Source organism: Ictalurus punctatus, chromosome 1 (assembly GCF_001660625.3).
Source record: "Ictalurus punctatus breed USDA103 chromosome 1, Coco_2.0, whole genome shotgun sequence".
NCBI lineage: Eukaryota > Metazoa > Chordata > Actinopteri > Siluriformes > Ictaluridae > Ictalurus > Ictalurus punctatus.
This window is the reverse complement of record NC_030416.2, coordinates 26,218,794-26,236,704: the sequence shown is the minus strand read 5'-3', so window position 1 is coordinate 26,236,704 and position 17,911 is coordinate 26,218,794. Positions and strand designations below refer to the sequence as shown.

Sequence of the window (17,911 nt, the reverse complement as noted above, 5' to 3'; positions counted from 1 at the left end):
GTAAAAATATTATATTATAATTAACCTACAAATTATATATACAGCAATATATACAGCTAGTAATTATGTACTATATACATAGCTTATATATATAGCTTATATATATAGCTTATATATATATATATATATATATATATATATATATATATATATATATATATATATATATATATATATATACACACAGCTTATATATACAGCTAGTAATTATATATACATCTTCTATGACAAATCAAATCACTGCTAGTATTAAATATTTTGACAATATTAGGGGCTATATTAGTAAAACATTAGTGGCAACACTTAGCAAAGTGTTAAAGCAAAGGATATTGTTCTCTAGTTAGTCATCATTAATCCTGTAGAGTACTGTACTTCTTCTTTCAGGTGTAAACCCCTTTTGCAGAACATGGTTATTTTAGACTTATTTATTTAAAACTTACTTATTTAAAAAAAAAAATAAGAAAGAAAAGAAAATCAAAATGATGAACAGTGGTAATTATTGATAAATAACAGAAAATTATTTATGCTTCTATTTCTTGTACTGTATGTCAGGTTAGAATGTACCATGCACAAACCATCACCATCATTAGCTTCAGTAAATACTTCTGGATCTTATTTGTAACTTATCACAGTAACACTGTGCAATACACACTGGATGGGACGTCAGGGCACCATGCACACACTCATTCCCAAACTCATTCCCACACTCTTACACTACAAGAGGCATTTTTATCATAACCAATGCATCTACTTGCATGTTTTAAGGGAGGTGGGACCCACACAGACATGGGGAGAATTTAATGTACCAAACTCTGACAGCAGAGAGTAACAGTTACATTTACATTTATTCATTTAGCAGATGTTGTTATCTAAAGTGACTTACAAATGAGGAAATACAAGCAAAGCAATATATGAAGCAGAGAACAATACAAGTAGTGCTACTATACAAGATTTTTTAAATTGACTGCTAGAGGAACAAAGTGTACAGAGTAGCAGTGTAAAAGCAGGTATATATACATGCAGGTCAAGTTAGGGATTAGTTAAGTGTTCACGGAAGCGGTGGGTCTTTAGCCATTTTTTGAATATAGTAACGGATTGTTCTGTCTGGATTGAGGTTCATTCCACCATTGAGAGTTAGTGTGAAGGTTCTCAAGTAACCAGAAATCAAGATTGAACCAGGGGCAACACTACCCACTGCACCTTTTCCATGTACATATTTACAAGGTTTTTGATTTCTTTGATATTTTGATTTAAGCTTTTTGTGTTTACTTTACTTCTTTTTTTCCTGATTTTCCTCTTCTTCATCCAGCTGCTCCCGTTAGGGGTCGCCACAGTGAATCACCCGTGTCTATTATGGAAATCCGGTTTATGATCCGCATATTTGGTTTGGCACAGGATTTACGCCAGACGCCCTTCTTGATGCAGCCATTCCATTTTATCCAGGCTTGGGCCTGGAACTGGCACTGGCACAGCTGGTGCAACCCCAGTGGCTGGGTTTGGTGCCCAGTGTGGGGTTTAAACCCACAATCCTCAGATTAAGAGTCTCATGTTCTACCGACACATCTTAGAATGACACTAATATAATTAATAAAACTAATATAATTGCTTGATAAAGGACTAAAATGAAGTAAAACATCTATAATTTCTTTTAAGTTTTAAGAATTTATTTGGCAAGTATTCATTGTAAAATACATGTTTAGTTTGTGCTGCAAGATAGAGGGAGTGAAAGTGAGAAGTGACTAAATATAGGGAAACATCTGTAATATTGAGAAGTGAAAGTTGGCTTAGTTATAATGATTGTAGACAGAAACCAACCGCTTACATGACAGACTGTGAAACACAATTTGTGACAAATTATGGAGGTTAATTAACAGAAGACTTCTAAGATTTACAAGATTTTCATTATAAAATTATATTTGCCAAAATTATCATTTGTGGTAATCCTTCATATGGTACAGATAAGCTATATAGATTTAGTTTAAAATGCTAGAGTTTTTTTAGATACTAAATATATAACCAAAACAAAACACCCTCTTTTAATATATTGCATAAAACTTTCTAGAAAACATTATTGTGCACATTTCTTAATGTGACAACTACTGTTGTCTTAACTCAGTGATAAGAGACGAACCAACAATATATGTCTTTAACTTTTTATAGTGCTCAGATATGAACACTTCCTCTATTTTGTTCTTGTTTTTATTATACTTCACAATGACTCTGTCCATGTTGCTCTTTGGGTCATGTCGATTATAATATTTCTTGACTTCATAGGGTAGATCATTGGCATGTGTGTAATGAAGGTTTCCTATGGTATAGTAGCCATATGTCTTCTTATCCTTCAGCCTGGGAAGGAGAAAAATTGGTCCCGTGTTCTTGAACTCATGGAAACCATAATCACCTTTCATGGGGTCGCAGAGAGACATCATGTTGTTGTCAATACAGTTTTGAACATACCACACAAGCAGTGCAAGTCCGTGTCTTGGTGGTGGTCTGCCAAATCCTGTCTTATTCAGCTCGTCCACCGAGTTTAATGTCCTCAAAGAGGACAAAATCACTACAGCCACCAGTAAGACAAATCCAAGGAAATTACACCGTGCCATCTTGTGAGTCTATTTAGAAGAAAAAAAAGCATATTAAAATGCTCAGAATTGTGACTTACTAGCTTGAAGTAAATACCACATTAAAGAGGATTTTAGTGCAAAAATACCACAAGAGATGATAATGATATATATGTTAAACAAAATCTATAATTTTGCAAGCTTCAATTTAGTTTATTTAATCTGTTTTTCCTCTGACATATAATATAGACCAATTTGATTCAGGCCTAACATTTACATTTTGACACATTGCTGGCACATTAAATTGACATAATTAACTAGTGTCTCTGTGATATTAAGCTACTTGCATCTCATTAGCGGTCTCCAAACTGTTGATATTTGACACCAGGAAACTAAATTGAATTAAATAAATAAGTACAATTAGCTTGTAATAGCAGTCTATTATGCTTAAATGTTTTATGTGTCTTACCTTAGTGATAAGGCAGGCTAGAAAAGATTGTTAAATGAGTATCTAGGATTCGTCAGTGAGCAGGGTCTGTTAGATGTGCTAGCAGAGTGTGAACAGATGTTAAACAACTCTCTCCACATGTATATTTCCTCAGTACTACACAGGATATGGTACAATCTCTGAGTGTTTTTTTTTCTTTGTGTTTTCTCTGTGTATTTTCCTTTAGTTTCAGGTAAAAAAAAAAAAAAGTTTTACAGTGTAAAAATTGTAACTGTAATATATTTTGTCAGTTCTATTTTTTCCCAAATACAATAATCTTACTCATTTAAAAAAATCTTTCTAATTTGCACCCTTTTAAAACAACTTTAAACAAAGTTAGTCACCATGGATCTTCTGACTAAAACTGAATGTATTCATACAGAAGAGGCTTTGAACACTTCCTAAATTCAATTTTCCCTTTTGTTCACTCAAAACCTCTTGTACAACCACACAAACTTCTGTTTAAACCCCACAATGACTAAACTGACTGAATCTGAATTTGACTTGGGTGTTGGACGTTCTTCAGGTTACTTAAAAATGCTTAACAAATTGATATTTGTTTCAACACAAAACAAATTTAGCAGGAACTTTTAGAGCTTATGTTCCCCTTTCCACTGCACAATGATGCGATGATTCAGTGGTCGAAATCCTTCCCCTAGTATCTGTCATATTCTGTTTACATTTTGTTTGCAACAAGATACTGTCAGCAGTTGTGGAGGAACATAGGATATGTCTGACATTAGCAGAGTCAAAGCACCCTGAAGTGCATGATGAATGGAAGCCTACTATTTATTTATTATTATTTTTTTTAAATCTGTTTGACAGGATAGTTGCTAGCTGAAGAAAACCTATGCCACATGTACTGTATGTCTAACCAGCTTAATTAGGGCTAGAGCTAAGCTTTCCACAAGCAAATACATCCATCTATCAATTTTCTAAATCACTTATCCTTCAGGGTTGTGGGGAACCTGGAGCCTATACCAAGGAGCATTGGGTGAAAGGTGGAGTACACCCTGGACAGGGTGCCAATAGGCAAACACATTACAAATCCTTATTACTAATAACATTTGAAAGTAAAATATATGAGTGACTATTAAGTAATCTTAATAAATTTACATCGTAACTTATTATTAAATACAAATTTACAGTGGTGTTTGAATGTTTATGAACCCTTTAGAATTGTCTATATTTCTGCACAAAAATGACCTAAAACATCATCAGATTTTCTTCAGAAGTCCTAAAAATAGACAAAGAGAATCCAGTTAAACAAATGAGACAAATATTATACTTGGTCATTTATTTATTAAGGAAAATTATGCAATATTACATATCTGTGAGTGGTAAAAGTATGTGAACCTTTGCTTTCAGTATCTGGTGTGACCCCTTTGTGCAGCAATAACTGCAACTAAACGTTGCTGGTATCAGTCTTGCACATCAGCTTGGAGAAATTTTAGCGAATTCTTCAGAACAGCTTCAATTCTGATTATATTTAATATATAATGGCATATAATGTTAGTTGGCATTGCTATTGCTATATCAGTTATATTGGTTTATAACTGTGTTGATGAATTTTGTAAAACTGCATGGCTCTGACAGTATTTATTGCTGCAAAGTAAATAAGTTTATATTAATGTGCTCATTCTAATATATTATTATTTCTATAGTAACAGCACATTCACAGAGAGTTGTGAACATCCACCATATAACTCTCTGTAAATGTGTTGTTCTAATATATTATCATTTCTATATTTAGTAACAGCTTGTTCACAGAGAGTTGTATGGTGGATGTTACAGATACTCTATACCTAAAAAAATGTCATTATTTAACAAGTAACACTTTGTATTGTTTAATAGTTTACATGGAGATGGTTAACATTTGTGTAGTCCTCAGTGTTGAGGCTTTGTACTCGTCAGTAAGTTTTGCACTGAGCCTTCAGGACAGATCTTTGCATTTTCCAGTTTCTGCATTTTTTTTGTCTTATTCAATTCAAGGGAGAGAAAAAAAACCTGGTGAATTAATGACTGTTTATAGCTGCCATAATGTAAACAATAACAAGAACTCACCTCTGATTTTAACAGAGGTGTTCGTATCACACATCATAAAAGACAGTCTTAGCATCTTAGCCTCATCTGAAAACTTTGTCACTATAAATCTTTTTGTTTTCTGAAGGCTCACCCCCTCTTCCTCCCCTGCCTTTCCCTGTCACGCCCCTCCCCCTCCCTTCTTCAGACAGCCATCCACGCCCATTTAAGCTGCATTTTTCAAAAACATTGAGAGGTAGAGTTGAGCTGAAAGAGGGAGGTTTCATGACCCTTTAAATGTTACTATAAATGGTTAAATGAACAAAATGTTGTTTTTTAAACAATAAATACTTATAATAACTAATATACTACTACTACTACTACTACTACTTCTACTACTACTACTACTACTAATAATAATAGTTTGGGACATGCTGCTTTTGTAAAATATTGGAAAAATGTGTATATAAGGGAGAGGACAAAAAGTTGATCAGCTCTCACTCAATAATATCCCTAGTGTTTTTTATTATATAGATTGTCTTTCCCCATTCCCTTTATCACATCACACTGACCACCTCTGGTAATATGGAAGAGGCCAGGAGAGAAATGAATGGAGGGAGGACAGATGAAGAAGACTGGTAACAGACATGGGAGAAGAAAATACAAAGGAAAGACATCCAGGAGAGGAATTGAGAGCTGGAATAGACAGGGTGTAAATGATGATGTAAAAGCAGATGATCAGAGAGACAGGCTGTCAGTAAAAGGATGAGGTTGGAAATGACTTTGACGGAAAGGTGAGTTCCACATATAGAAAGCCAGACAGAAAAAAGAGCGGGAGCAACCACAAGCTTTTGAGTAGCCACAAGCATGGCATAAAATGGTGGATTCCACTCTACTGTCTTCATGTGAGAGAGTTATTGATGCAATTGATTCTGCCTCTACTGTGGCATCTACCCAAACCCTTGCTGTGACAGACAAACAGTTCCTGGAAAGAGTGCTGCCCTGAAGAGAGTGGATTCACAATGCAGGGAGCATACAGAGCTAAAGAGCTATTTTTGAGGCAGAATATAACCATACACAGTTCCAAATCGCTATTGATATTAATATTAGTACTTTTTGATGTTGTAGAAATAACAGGAGGGTCATTCCATCTCAAGTGTATGTGTAGGTCAAGTGTAAAATGTAGGTTGCTTGACTGTTTTTAATTTTCCTTTTTTTTGAGTGATTACCTCTATATATTGGCATTGCAAAATCACCAGTTTTTTTTTGGTGTGCATGCAGAACATTTCCGGGTTGAGACTCTTTTTTTTATGGGTGCAAGAAAGTGCAATTTTTTCAAAATCCTAAATTTCAGGTTGAATATCTCTGGTGGGGGACCAGATACGAACCTGAAATTCTAACAGAAATAAGTCCTCTATAGTACCATTCTGCTGTAAAAATTGTGAGATTGAAAAATTGTGAGTTTGCCTGCATAAAAAAGAAAGAAGTCTCAAACCTGAAGTGCTCTGTATGCACACTATACTTCCCTAGGTACCCCCTAAAAAATTATTGATCCTAAATGTGGAACTGTGAGCAATCTTTAGTATTACATTTGGACTCAAGTTATAAGTCTAAAGAACAAGAATGCACAAAATGTACATGTACCTAGTAATGTGCTCTAGAGATCAGTTTTTGTTCCAAGGAACTAGGCCCATCCTGAGCCGAGATATTGAGGTTTCCATAAACAGCTGTAAAACCAAAATATGTTGTGTGCCATGATACAAAGATGGCCATCATAGTTAAACCAAGCAAATAACAACATTAACTACAATAACAAAAAACTGTGTTTTTGCAATGCCAATACATAGCAGTAATCATTCAAAAAAATTTTTTTTGGAAAAATTCAAAATGGTCAAGCAACCAACTTTGCAATTATTGGACCACTTGAGATTGAATGACCCAGCAGTGACTGATTACTATAGCACTGATAGCACTTCTTCATTTCTCTTTCTTATTGAAATTTTCCAGTGGATGACCTCTGTTACTGGTCTTCTAGTCTGCTCTCTTTGCACACATGCATACAGAGTTTCATACAGATACCTCTGATACCTACTGATAGCTAACACACGCTCATGTTCATACATTTTCACAGACTCCACAATATACTGATATTATACCACTTCTAAAACAGCACAAATCACAGACATGATTTTCTAATAAAGCATTGGATTCCGTAGCATTAAAACCATTAAGATGAACACAATATGAATTTCTATTCTGTGATGTGTGATTTAACTCCTTATCTTAACTTCTAGGAGTTCTATTTATTAACCAATAGTCACTGTTTACAGTTTTGTTTAATCCCATCCTGTTGTAGGCCTGGTTCCCATCTGGTTGCCTAACCAATTAATAACATACAGTAGTTGTTCAACACAGACTTCAAACTATACTCAAGAGGTATAAAATGCTGGTAACCCCTAAGTTTGGGTGGAGATCCAGACAAACATTACCATCTGATCTCTCTCTGATACAATTACTTGTACATCCACTGTCCCACACTGTCCGATTACTTCACTGAGACCTCTCAATTTTTACTCATTACTTGTGCTATATTCGTATTTTTCCTTGTGTTTTTTGGATAATAAACTTTTGTAATTGTGTTAGTCTTGTAGTACTCATTTCTTCTTAAATGATTTGCATGAGTGGCCTGAGACTAATGAACAATATGTGTGATGAATGTTTTGAGTCATTAAAGTAATGGTATGCTAGACAAGTTTGAATTGAACCTCTGATGAGCAAATATGAAATGCTATTACATGGAAGTTAAAATAAATCCTATGACAAGTAAAAATAAAAGGCTTTGCTTTGAAGTTAAACAGTAAAATCCAGCTGAATAGCTGCTTAATAAATACAAAAAGCCTTTGACACTGTAACATCAAATTCTCATGAAAAACATAATATTTTAAAAAGCTGGGTATATATTAAGTATATAATTGAACACTGAGATATTATGTGTCCAACATTTTATATAAAGGTTTACTGGGTGGAGTCCGTTACAGTAAATATTTAAATTGGAATCAGATAATTCTGTGTTTCAGATATTTAAAAATTAATAACATTAATAGACTCATTTAACCTTTGCCTGCAACAGTTTACATAAGTGGTCTTTAGGATAGCAGTGAACTAAAATGTACAATTTTTCGACTTATTTGTATGATTCCTTAAGTTTGCTTTGTATTTGTTTTGTGTTTACAATTTTATTGCTACCAAACTTCAGTGAAGATGCTAACAATAAATTGTTTGTTCATTCTTATTACATGATGTGATTTTGTTTAAGCTATGAATAAATTAAACTATTGGATTTTTAACTAAATATTGAAGATTGACCTTAGTTTTCCATGATAACAATATTCAAAAATGTATTAAATCACAGGAAATAGAGATATTTTAGAGATACAGCTGCTTTTTAGGTGACACTTTTGTTTTTAGTTAATATACCTCCAGCTCCACTTCCAATTTACACATAAAATGTATTTTGACTTTGTACTTATTGTACAAAAATGAACAAAAAGTATGTATTTATAAAAACAACAAAGATGTGTTTAAAAAAAATGAAATTGATAGGAAAAAAAACAGACCCCACAAATGAACAGCATTAGCACTTTGTTGCAGAGCTGTTCCTGGCAATTTCAGCCTTGAAAAATCTATGCTAAGAAATAATTAGTTTTTTTTTGTGCAGCATTGTGGTTCCATTTTGGCCCATTCTTCTTGGCAACTCGTCTTCAATTCTCCAAGGTTAGGATGGTCCCTGTGATGTACTCCCAATATGGAAATCCTCCATAAAATTTAAGTGTGATTCAAACCAGGAGATTGGCTAGGCCATGCAAGGATTTGAATTCTTATTTATATTCTGTTATTCTCTTGTTGAAACATTCATCTTCTCCCCAGAATCTTCTCAGTAGTGAGATTAAATTCTTCTCTAATGTGATCCAATATATTCCTCCATTCATGTATCCTTTGAGGACATGTAATGCCCCAGTACCACTTGCAGAGAAGCAGCCCCATATGATGACGCTCCCAATTCTGTAGTTCACTGTGGGTATAGCGTTCTTGGGATTCTACCCGCAACCCTTTTTTCCTCAAACATGACGAGCTAAATTATTGCCAGAGTTATATTTCTTATTTTTTTCTGAACAGAATATAATGTTCTAAAAGAATTCTGATTTGTGTTAATGTTCATATTCACAGATCTCTGTGCTTCTTATTTAGCAGAGGAGTTTTCTGTGGCGTGTAGGAATGGAGATTAATGCATTGTGGTTCATTGCTTATTGTTTTCTGTGTAACTGTTGTTCCTGCTTCTTTCAGGTTGTCCTGCAACTCTTTTCAAGTGACTGCTGAATTCTCCCATACCATTCTTACCATAAATGTTTGCTGCTGACGGGTATGTGTAGGGGGACTTTGCCAGTTGACCCAAGTACATCTTATCTAATCTTATACAAGCAAGGAATCAAAATAATCAAAACATTTGTAACATAAACATAACAACAACATCAACAATAATATATTATTATTATTATTATTATTATTATTATTATTATTATTATTATTAAATATATTATTATTTATTACATATGTCATTGCTATATATTACTGCTATTATTTTAATGATTAATTATGTATAATATTAATATACAGTAAATTACATCTGAGTTTACCTAATTTCTTCAATCCACCAGATGCTGACTGGAGTGCTCAGGACCTTGGGACTTGTTCTCTTCTCTGGATATGAGGAGTCAGAAGTGCCTTACCTTGTGTCTTTGTCATGAATTAATGTTTTAGATTTACATTTACTAGGACCTATCTGTTTTCAAGTCCTCTTTTTAGCTAGTTATTACTCTTGGGTCAAATTGACCTGAGGATCTTATAAGGGATGTAAATGTGTAGGCGCTGGGTGTAGGATGTTTTCAAAAATATATTTTTTTTCTGGTACACATTTCTCACAGAAAATAAAACAAAGCCACTGAGTTTCAGCTAGAAAAAAAATATTTGCTCTATATGTTTTCCTTTCTTAAAAAATATAATTGATTCACTTTGACCCGAGGGCTGCACAAGGGTTAATCCCAGCAGAACTGATGCTGCTCAAGGCACTGCAGCTGTTAAACTGCAAAGCACAGCAATGATTAGTGACAGCCTGAAGTACATTTTTATTATACTTGATTTGCATGGAACAAATCATAATTGTGGATACACCGTGGATCATGTCATATTATCACATTATGTATGTACTGCTACAAACTGTTTTAAAAAACCTATTTGTAATGAATAAAATATTCAACTCCCATTCCTCTTTCCTCATGCGCTAGTGCATAGGGATGTGTACTGAGGGCAAGAGAAAGAGCATCTGTTCAGTCCCTGCACATTGATTCTCAAAACACACGAACATGGCTTTTCTCTCTGCTGTCAGCTCATTCCAACTCTCGACATCATACCAAAGCCTTGCTACTTCATTACAGAATGAATTAGACTTTTAAATGATCCCTGTGCAGCAAACAAGTTAGGCACTGAGGCAGAGAGAGGTGGAGCAGGAGAGACAGAAACACAGGCAGGCATTAGCATTTCATTTGCAAAGATTTAATGTCAAATTATTCAGTTCAATTTTGTGGTCATTATTTATTTATTTCCTCATCTCACAGCTTACAGTGATTTACTGGCTTGGTTAAATCTCCACCACCACTGTTTGGTGGTTTCTTTAATTTCTTTGGCATATGAAAACAGTGCTACAGTGTCACCCTCAGCGCATCTTGTCTGTGTCCAAGAGAAGTTTATGCAAAGGGGGAAAATGTTATCTTTAGTAATTATTCACAAAAAACACACTTTATAAATTGGATAGTCTCAGTTCTAAAATCTGGCTGAGCCATGCACAAAACAGTTGTAAAATCCTCAATATAGACACACCCATGACTGCATTGCAGTAATTCAATTCTGTTTTAATGTGCCAGATTATAAATCAATAAAACTATTTTATTATTTATTTATTTAGCCACTTTTCTGTGCATATAAAACCCAATTTTATATATTAAAAATCATAAAATTATACAAATACAAATGATATATATTAAATCCAACTTTGCATGTTGTGTTGCTTATAAAACAAAGCTTACTACCAAACTACTGTACATTGCATGGTGGAAGAATTGTGTCTGTATAAATAATTTAATAAATAAGTTAATAGATGAAATTATTTAATACATTAAGTGATTCAAATTATAAAGTTAATATATTTATTGAAGACTTGATTTTATCATATTGTTTTTGTTGGCATTTTGTTGGCATAAAAGCAATAAGCCACTCTGCTTCATGTTGTGCCTAAGAAAGCCCAGAGCCATTTCAAAATCAATATAACACATGCCCTCATGTGGCTTATTGCATTAAAGTCCTGCATTGCCAGAGTCCAGCACAGTTTGGTGATTTCCCTGATCAAACTCAAATAGCGAGCCAGAATTATACTGAATTATTATATGTTTATAGAAACATATAATATAGTTCATTGCTCAATTGCTAAATTTAATTTATAGCCATAATGTCATGTATTGGAGGCTAGGCTGGATGCAAGTGCAGAAAAGAGCTTTATTAAAGACGCAGGCAAATCCAAAGCGTGAATCAGAGTCATGGTGGAAAACAGGCAAATGGTCAGGCGATTGGCAAACGGGCATAAATGGGGCAAGGCAAAGCACAAAACGAGAATCTAGAAGTGAGATCAAAAACACGATGAACAAAGGATGAAAACACTCAATGCTTCGCATTTAACATAGACACATGAGGGATTTCAATAACAAACGTAATCAGGGGTGAAACACAAAACAGCTTAGACAGTTTTTCTTCTCTGTCCCCCTCGTACCCCTTCACCTACCTCTCTCACTGCAGACGACTTTGCCACTTTCTTTTCCGACAGGTTACATCAATCAGGAACCAGTTCTCAACCCGACACGCATAGACCGGCTCCTCCTGTAACTCTCAACTGGCCTTCTCTCCTCTCACAGAGACTGATGTCTCTAAACTCTTCCTCTCTAGCCGTCCCACAACCTATCCTCTTGACCCTATATCTTCTCACCTTCTTCAGTCCATCTCTCCTGCACTATTACCTGCACTCACACACATCTTTAACACATCCCTCTTTACTGACACATACCCTACCTTATTTAAGCAGCCCCGGGTTACCCCACTGCTTAACAAAAAACATCACTTAACCCTGCTACAGTTGACAATTATAGACCTGTTTCCCTCCTCCCTTTTCTTACCAAAATCCTTGAAAGAGCTGTTTTTAATCAACTCTCCATTTTTCTCACATAGAACATCCTCCTGGACACCAAGCAATCAGGCTTCAAAAGCAGTCACTCCATGGAGACTGCTCTGCTTTCCATCACGGAAGCCTTACGTCTAGCAACCTCAAGATCATCTGTCCTCATCCTACTCGACCTCTCTGCTGCTTTCGACACAGTGAACCATCAGGTCCTCCTGTCAACTCTCTCCAGCATACGCATCACCGGAACGGCTCTGCGCTGTGTGGATTCCTATCTCTCAGGCAGATCCTTCAAGGTATTGTGGAGGGGAGGTATTTCTGAAACTCAGCAACTCACAACTGGGGTTCCCCAGGGGCCAGTTCTGGGTCCATTGCTCTTTTCTATTTATACTACACCTCTAGTGCAGTTGATTGAATCTCATGGCTTCTCATATAATTGCTATGCTGATGACACCCAGCTATATTTGTGCTTGATGATCTGATGATCCATCTGTCTCTGCAGGAATCTCTGCCTACCTGTCTGAAATCTCTGACTGGATGAGGGAACACCACCTTAAGCTCAACTTGGCAAAATCTGAGCTTCTTGTCATCCCAGCCTGGCCCTCAATCAACCACAACCTCACGCAATCTGCGATCAATTAATGAATGACGCTTAGTAATGCCTACTCAGCGTGGCTCATTGTCCTTTTCCAGAACCTTCACACTAATTGTCCCTCAGTGGTGGAATGAACTTCCAACCTCAATCCGGACAGCAGAATCTGTCACTAACTTCAAAAAACAGCTAAAGACCCACCTCTTCCATGAACACCAACCAACCCCTAAAATGCCAACCCCACATTATCCTTAGAAAAAAAACATCTACTCTGGCACTTTGCTTTGATAGAACTCAATTAAAAGATCTTGCATGGTTGCACTACTATTGTTCTCCACTTGGTATATCGCTTTGCTTATATTTCCTCATTTGTAAAACGTTGGATAAAAGTGTCTGATAAATTAATAAATGTAAATGTAATGATCCATACAGGAAATAACCAATGACAATACGAGGTGGAGACAGGACAGAAATCACAACAAAACACATGTACCAGAAGTAAACAAAGTCAATGTCACTGACAAACCCGGAAGTGCGCGCTCACACTTTGAGCTCGCGCTTCGGGTTTCAGAACGTTCCATGTGCTCCAGTGCTTTGCGTGAGGGGAAATCGTGACAGACGCTCCCCCCCCCCCCCCCCCCCCAAAGGCGCTACTCCCGCACCACTAGAAAACAAAAGCATATATAACTTTAGTGATAAGAAAGAAACAAAAAATTCAGATGGTATAAATTAAAAATCCATTTCAGTTCAGTATGATCTACTTATGGTGTGTTTTGGTATGTATTAGCTCAAGCAATAGACTACTGATGATCTCCTCTGGTTCCTCACTATTCCTACACTGTTTCTCAGTCATAAAAAAGAAATCATCTGGGAAGGTAAGACCAAAACTCCTTACTGACATGTTCTTCCTGTGTTCTCCTGTGTTTCCTCTGGGTTCTCAGGATACCTCACAAAAACATGCTGCTACGTGGATTTGCTAAAATTGCCACTAACTGTGAGTCAGTGTGTGAATGTATATGTGCATGGTGGCCTGCAGTGGACTGGTGTCCCATTCCCACCTCATGCCCAGTATTCCTGGAATAGACCCTGGACCGACTTGATCAATATAAAGTGGTTCCTAAAGATGAATGAATAAAGGAAAACATTAAGGGATTTGCAGCATTTTCTTTATCAATTCTTTAACAATCCACACCATTTTATAATTTGTGTACAGCACAGCAAAGCAACAGTTACATATTTATAGCCATTATTTTATTGAACAATATTTATTTTGTTTAAACAAATATGCTAATATTCACTACATCATAGGTTATATTGAGTTGTAATCCTATATGCTGGGTTACAGAAGTAAGGAAGAAAAATGAGGGAGCTCTCTGAGAGCACTATGAAAGAGATAAATGAAGATGAATGGAAATATGATTGGAGGAAGAGGTAAGACACAAATCAGGAAAGATTATGTGAGTTTAGGGCACAAGCAGAGGACTGGGAGTGACTTTGCTTCACGTGTTTTCTCTGGTACTGCCCTCTCAGATGTTGTATTTATACTACATTAAATCTAACAAACAAGGCAAATTCATTAGTGTTATGTGAGAAAATTTTAGCTGGATCATATGGAATAATTTTATGGACCCAACATCACTAAATGGTAAATGGTCTGCACTGTTTACACTGTTTCTCATTTACCCATTCACCCACACACTCACACACCAATGGCAGCAGAGCATGAAAGGTGCTTGCCTGCCATTGGGAGCAACTTGGGGTTCAGTGTCTTCCCAAGGACACTTCGGTATGTGGATTCATGTGGGCCGAACTACCAACCCTGCGATTAGTGGAGAACCCGCTCTACCACCTGAGCCACAGCCACCCATTCACTAATGAGATGGAATTCTTAATGGATTGCAAAGCAAAATCACACTCCAAAGCTTTCCAAATACAGATTAAATTGACTTCTTGTACATGAATGACCAAGAGATATTAAGTCCATAATATTTTATAATTAATATCAGAATATTACAGATTTGGCCCACAACTTTACTTAGTTAGTTTGAAATAATCAGTGTATGAGAAACATAAAATGGAAAATGGAATTTCAAATTGTCATATTTTGTCATATTATCCTAACTAGTCATAAAATAAACAAGAAATATAATGGTAAAATATAAGAACTGTACTGTTGCATCACTTTTCATACATTATAAAAGTGTTCTTTAGGTGTCTTAGATGAGGAAGTTAGGTGAACTGCTGAAATTATATCATCCATGCTCTCTTTCCCTCCACAAGTAAGGGCACATTATATTGGAAGGCACTTTAAAGGCTAATTAAATACTAAGGCTTTCTGGGCACTTTGTGTTGATGACTAGAGCAAAGGTCCTTAATGTGCCTGCCATTTTCATTTTGCTCTAAGAGAAACTTTATTACATGAAATAAAATTGGCAGGTACCGATAAAGAGTGGAGTATGTACATGCCAAAGTAGCACATACTTTACATTTGTACATTATTCTTGTGAATGTTTGTGTTGAAAACGTGTGCAGGCTTACCCTGCCCCTAACCTTAAACTTCAACTTTAATACACAGTAAGTTGAGATTTGTTACAAATTCAGAAAGTGTGAGATCTTATATCTAAACTACTAATGAAACAAAGGTACCATAGTCTTCACTGTTTTCTTTTATTAACATTTTATGGATTTCCAATGTGTAATCATGTGAAAAACACGTGAAGGTGCATTTCAATGTGTTATTCTTTAAAATTGCAAGTGCCATCTTGCGAATAACATGTGAAAATATAATGTATGAAAATAACTGTAATATCCAGCCTGAATGTTCCCCTTCCAGCTTGGCAGAGAACACCCTTCGCCGAATTTTTTAATTCTTTTTTGGTCATCATTCTAATTTCCTGTATATCTGCTATATAAAGCACATGGACTTTCAGTAGTTGTGAATCCTTACAGTTTGCACGTACTTATCCTGTTTTTTCCCCCCCTAGCCCTCTGGATTTTGGAACTCTGTTGAGCTCTGTAATTTTGACTACACTTAGCATTTAAAAAAAATTTTTTTCTTAATTATTTGTCTGTGCTCTACTCTGTCTGTTCTTGGTAACGACCCCGGACTGCTTGTGCTTAATAAACATCTTCCATATGGATGCCTTTTTCTGTCCCAGTGAGGTCTTTGTTAAAGTAAATGAATAATGAATTACATGTTAAAAAAACCTCATATATATATATATATATATATATATATATATATATATATATATATATATATATATATATATATATATATATATATATATATATATACACACACACACACACACACACACACACATATATATATATATATATATATATATATATATATATATATATATATATATATATATATATATATATATATATATATATATCACTTGTGAAAATAAATGAAAAAAGTGAAGAATAAAAACACATTCATTACAGGTAAAATGTCCACATTTGAATATGTGTCAAAAAACATGTATCTTAAATTTTTTTAAAAACAATTTTAAATAGCATGTAAATCATGTTAGGGTTAGAGCTCAGGTTCTCAACCCGGTCCTGGAGAACCCTCTATCTTGCAAATTGCAAAAAGAATGATTTATATAATAAACTGTAAATAAAATGCTATTACATATGCCACTGCATACAAACACCTTCCAGGATTACACTGGTGCAAATACACTGCTTTCAAACCTGCCTAATAAAAAACAAAAAAAGGGCCATTTGATTCCCAGTGTTTCATTTCTCATAATGTCTAAGGGTCTTCGTATCAACTCCTCCAGTCCTGATTAGTCTGCTCTGACTCTACCCTGATGCCACCCTCTCATCATCACTTTCACCCATTTTTAATTTTGGACACAAGTTAGCAGGTGTGTGGATAGATGCTTTAAGTAGGGAGGTGTCAAATGAATGTAAAAGTGTGACATCATTCATTTTTTGTTGAGCATAAGGCTTCCCGAGCCAATGCAAATTCGACCATTTTGCCCATCTTCAATTCCTACTGACTCCTCAGGAGAACACTAAATAAAATAAAAACCACAAACAAACGTGCATCCTTACTGCTCATAACTCCCAACTCTAAATATCAATACAAATCAACTACTGAGGCTATAATGCAAACAGTGATGATGTATCATAGGTCAGTGGAAAGATGTCAGTTATAATTCTGTAAACTGCTGTCAACCCATGCACATCAGCCTCTGGCAGCAAGCAAGTCAATCTGGATCTAGATCTTATTACAAATTTTAATGAGGTCATATGTAAGGTCAAGCTAGCGCAGAATATAGCAGATGGGTATCGACCCTAACTCAAAAAGGTGCAATGCATTTTATTTCTTTATGGCCTGTTTTTACTATGTAGTTATACACAGCATATTATTGGACCAGAGTTCAAAGATCATTCAAATGGTATTTCTTTGTGGTTCCTTACTCACTGTAAAACCGGATAGTCAATTTAACTCAAAAAAATTTGAGGAAACTAATTTAACTAAAAAATTTAACTCAAACTTGTTATATTTAAGTGTATTTGGCTTAAAGAAATTGATTGATCAACAAAAATTTTGAGGTGATTAGTTTCCTCAAATTTTTTGAGTTAAATGAACTTATCCAGTTTTACAATAGTGATATGTCACTGGGCATTTTATTTTTAATTTCCAAAATATCTGGTGAAGCATATAAGTTACACTAGACAATTGGGACATTTTTTTTTAGATCAATTAAATTTTATTTGTATAGTGGGGTGAGTAATTGCACTTACTGTTACTATGTTTAAGTATTATTTGGGTTATTTAAACATTATTGAAATATTTCCAATATTTCCCCCCAAAAATTGCTCCTTAAATTTTTATTTAGACCTTCGAAGTACTCGTCAATTTCATCAATTAAAAACATTTACTTTTTACTTTCTAATACCTTCTTAGAATATTTCCACCCCTGTTGTATGGTGCTTTTAACAAT

The 17,911-nt window shown here is 35.1% G+C and overlaps 1 protein-coding gene across 1 annotated transcript; it reads right to left on the bottom strand.

Moving 5' to 3' along the window:
* Positions 1-835: 835 nt before the first annotated feature.
* On the bottom strand, positions 836-3,160 carry si:ch211-198c19.1 (uncharacterized protein LOC100151013 homolog). The gene is made up of 2 exons (XM_047157873.2): positions 3,031-3,160; positions 836-2,612 (listed from the first exon to the last, which is right to left on the bottom strand). The coding sequence occupies exon 2, from the start codon at positions 2,601-2,603 to the stop codon at positions 2,097-2,099; it is 507 nt and encodes a 168-aa protein (XP_047013829.1). The 5' UTR covers positions 2,604-2,612; positions 3,031-3,160; the 3' UTR covers positions 836-2,096.
* Between the last annotated feature and the right edge of the window lie 14,751 nt (positions 3,161-17,911).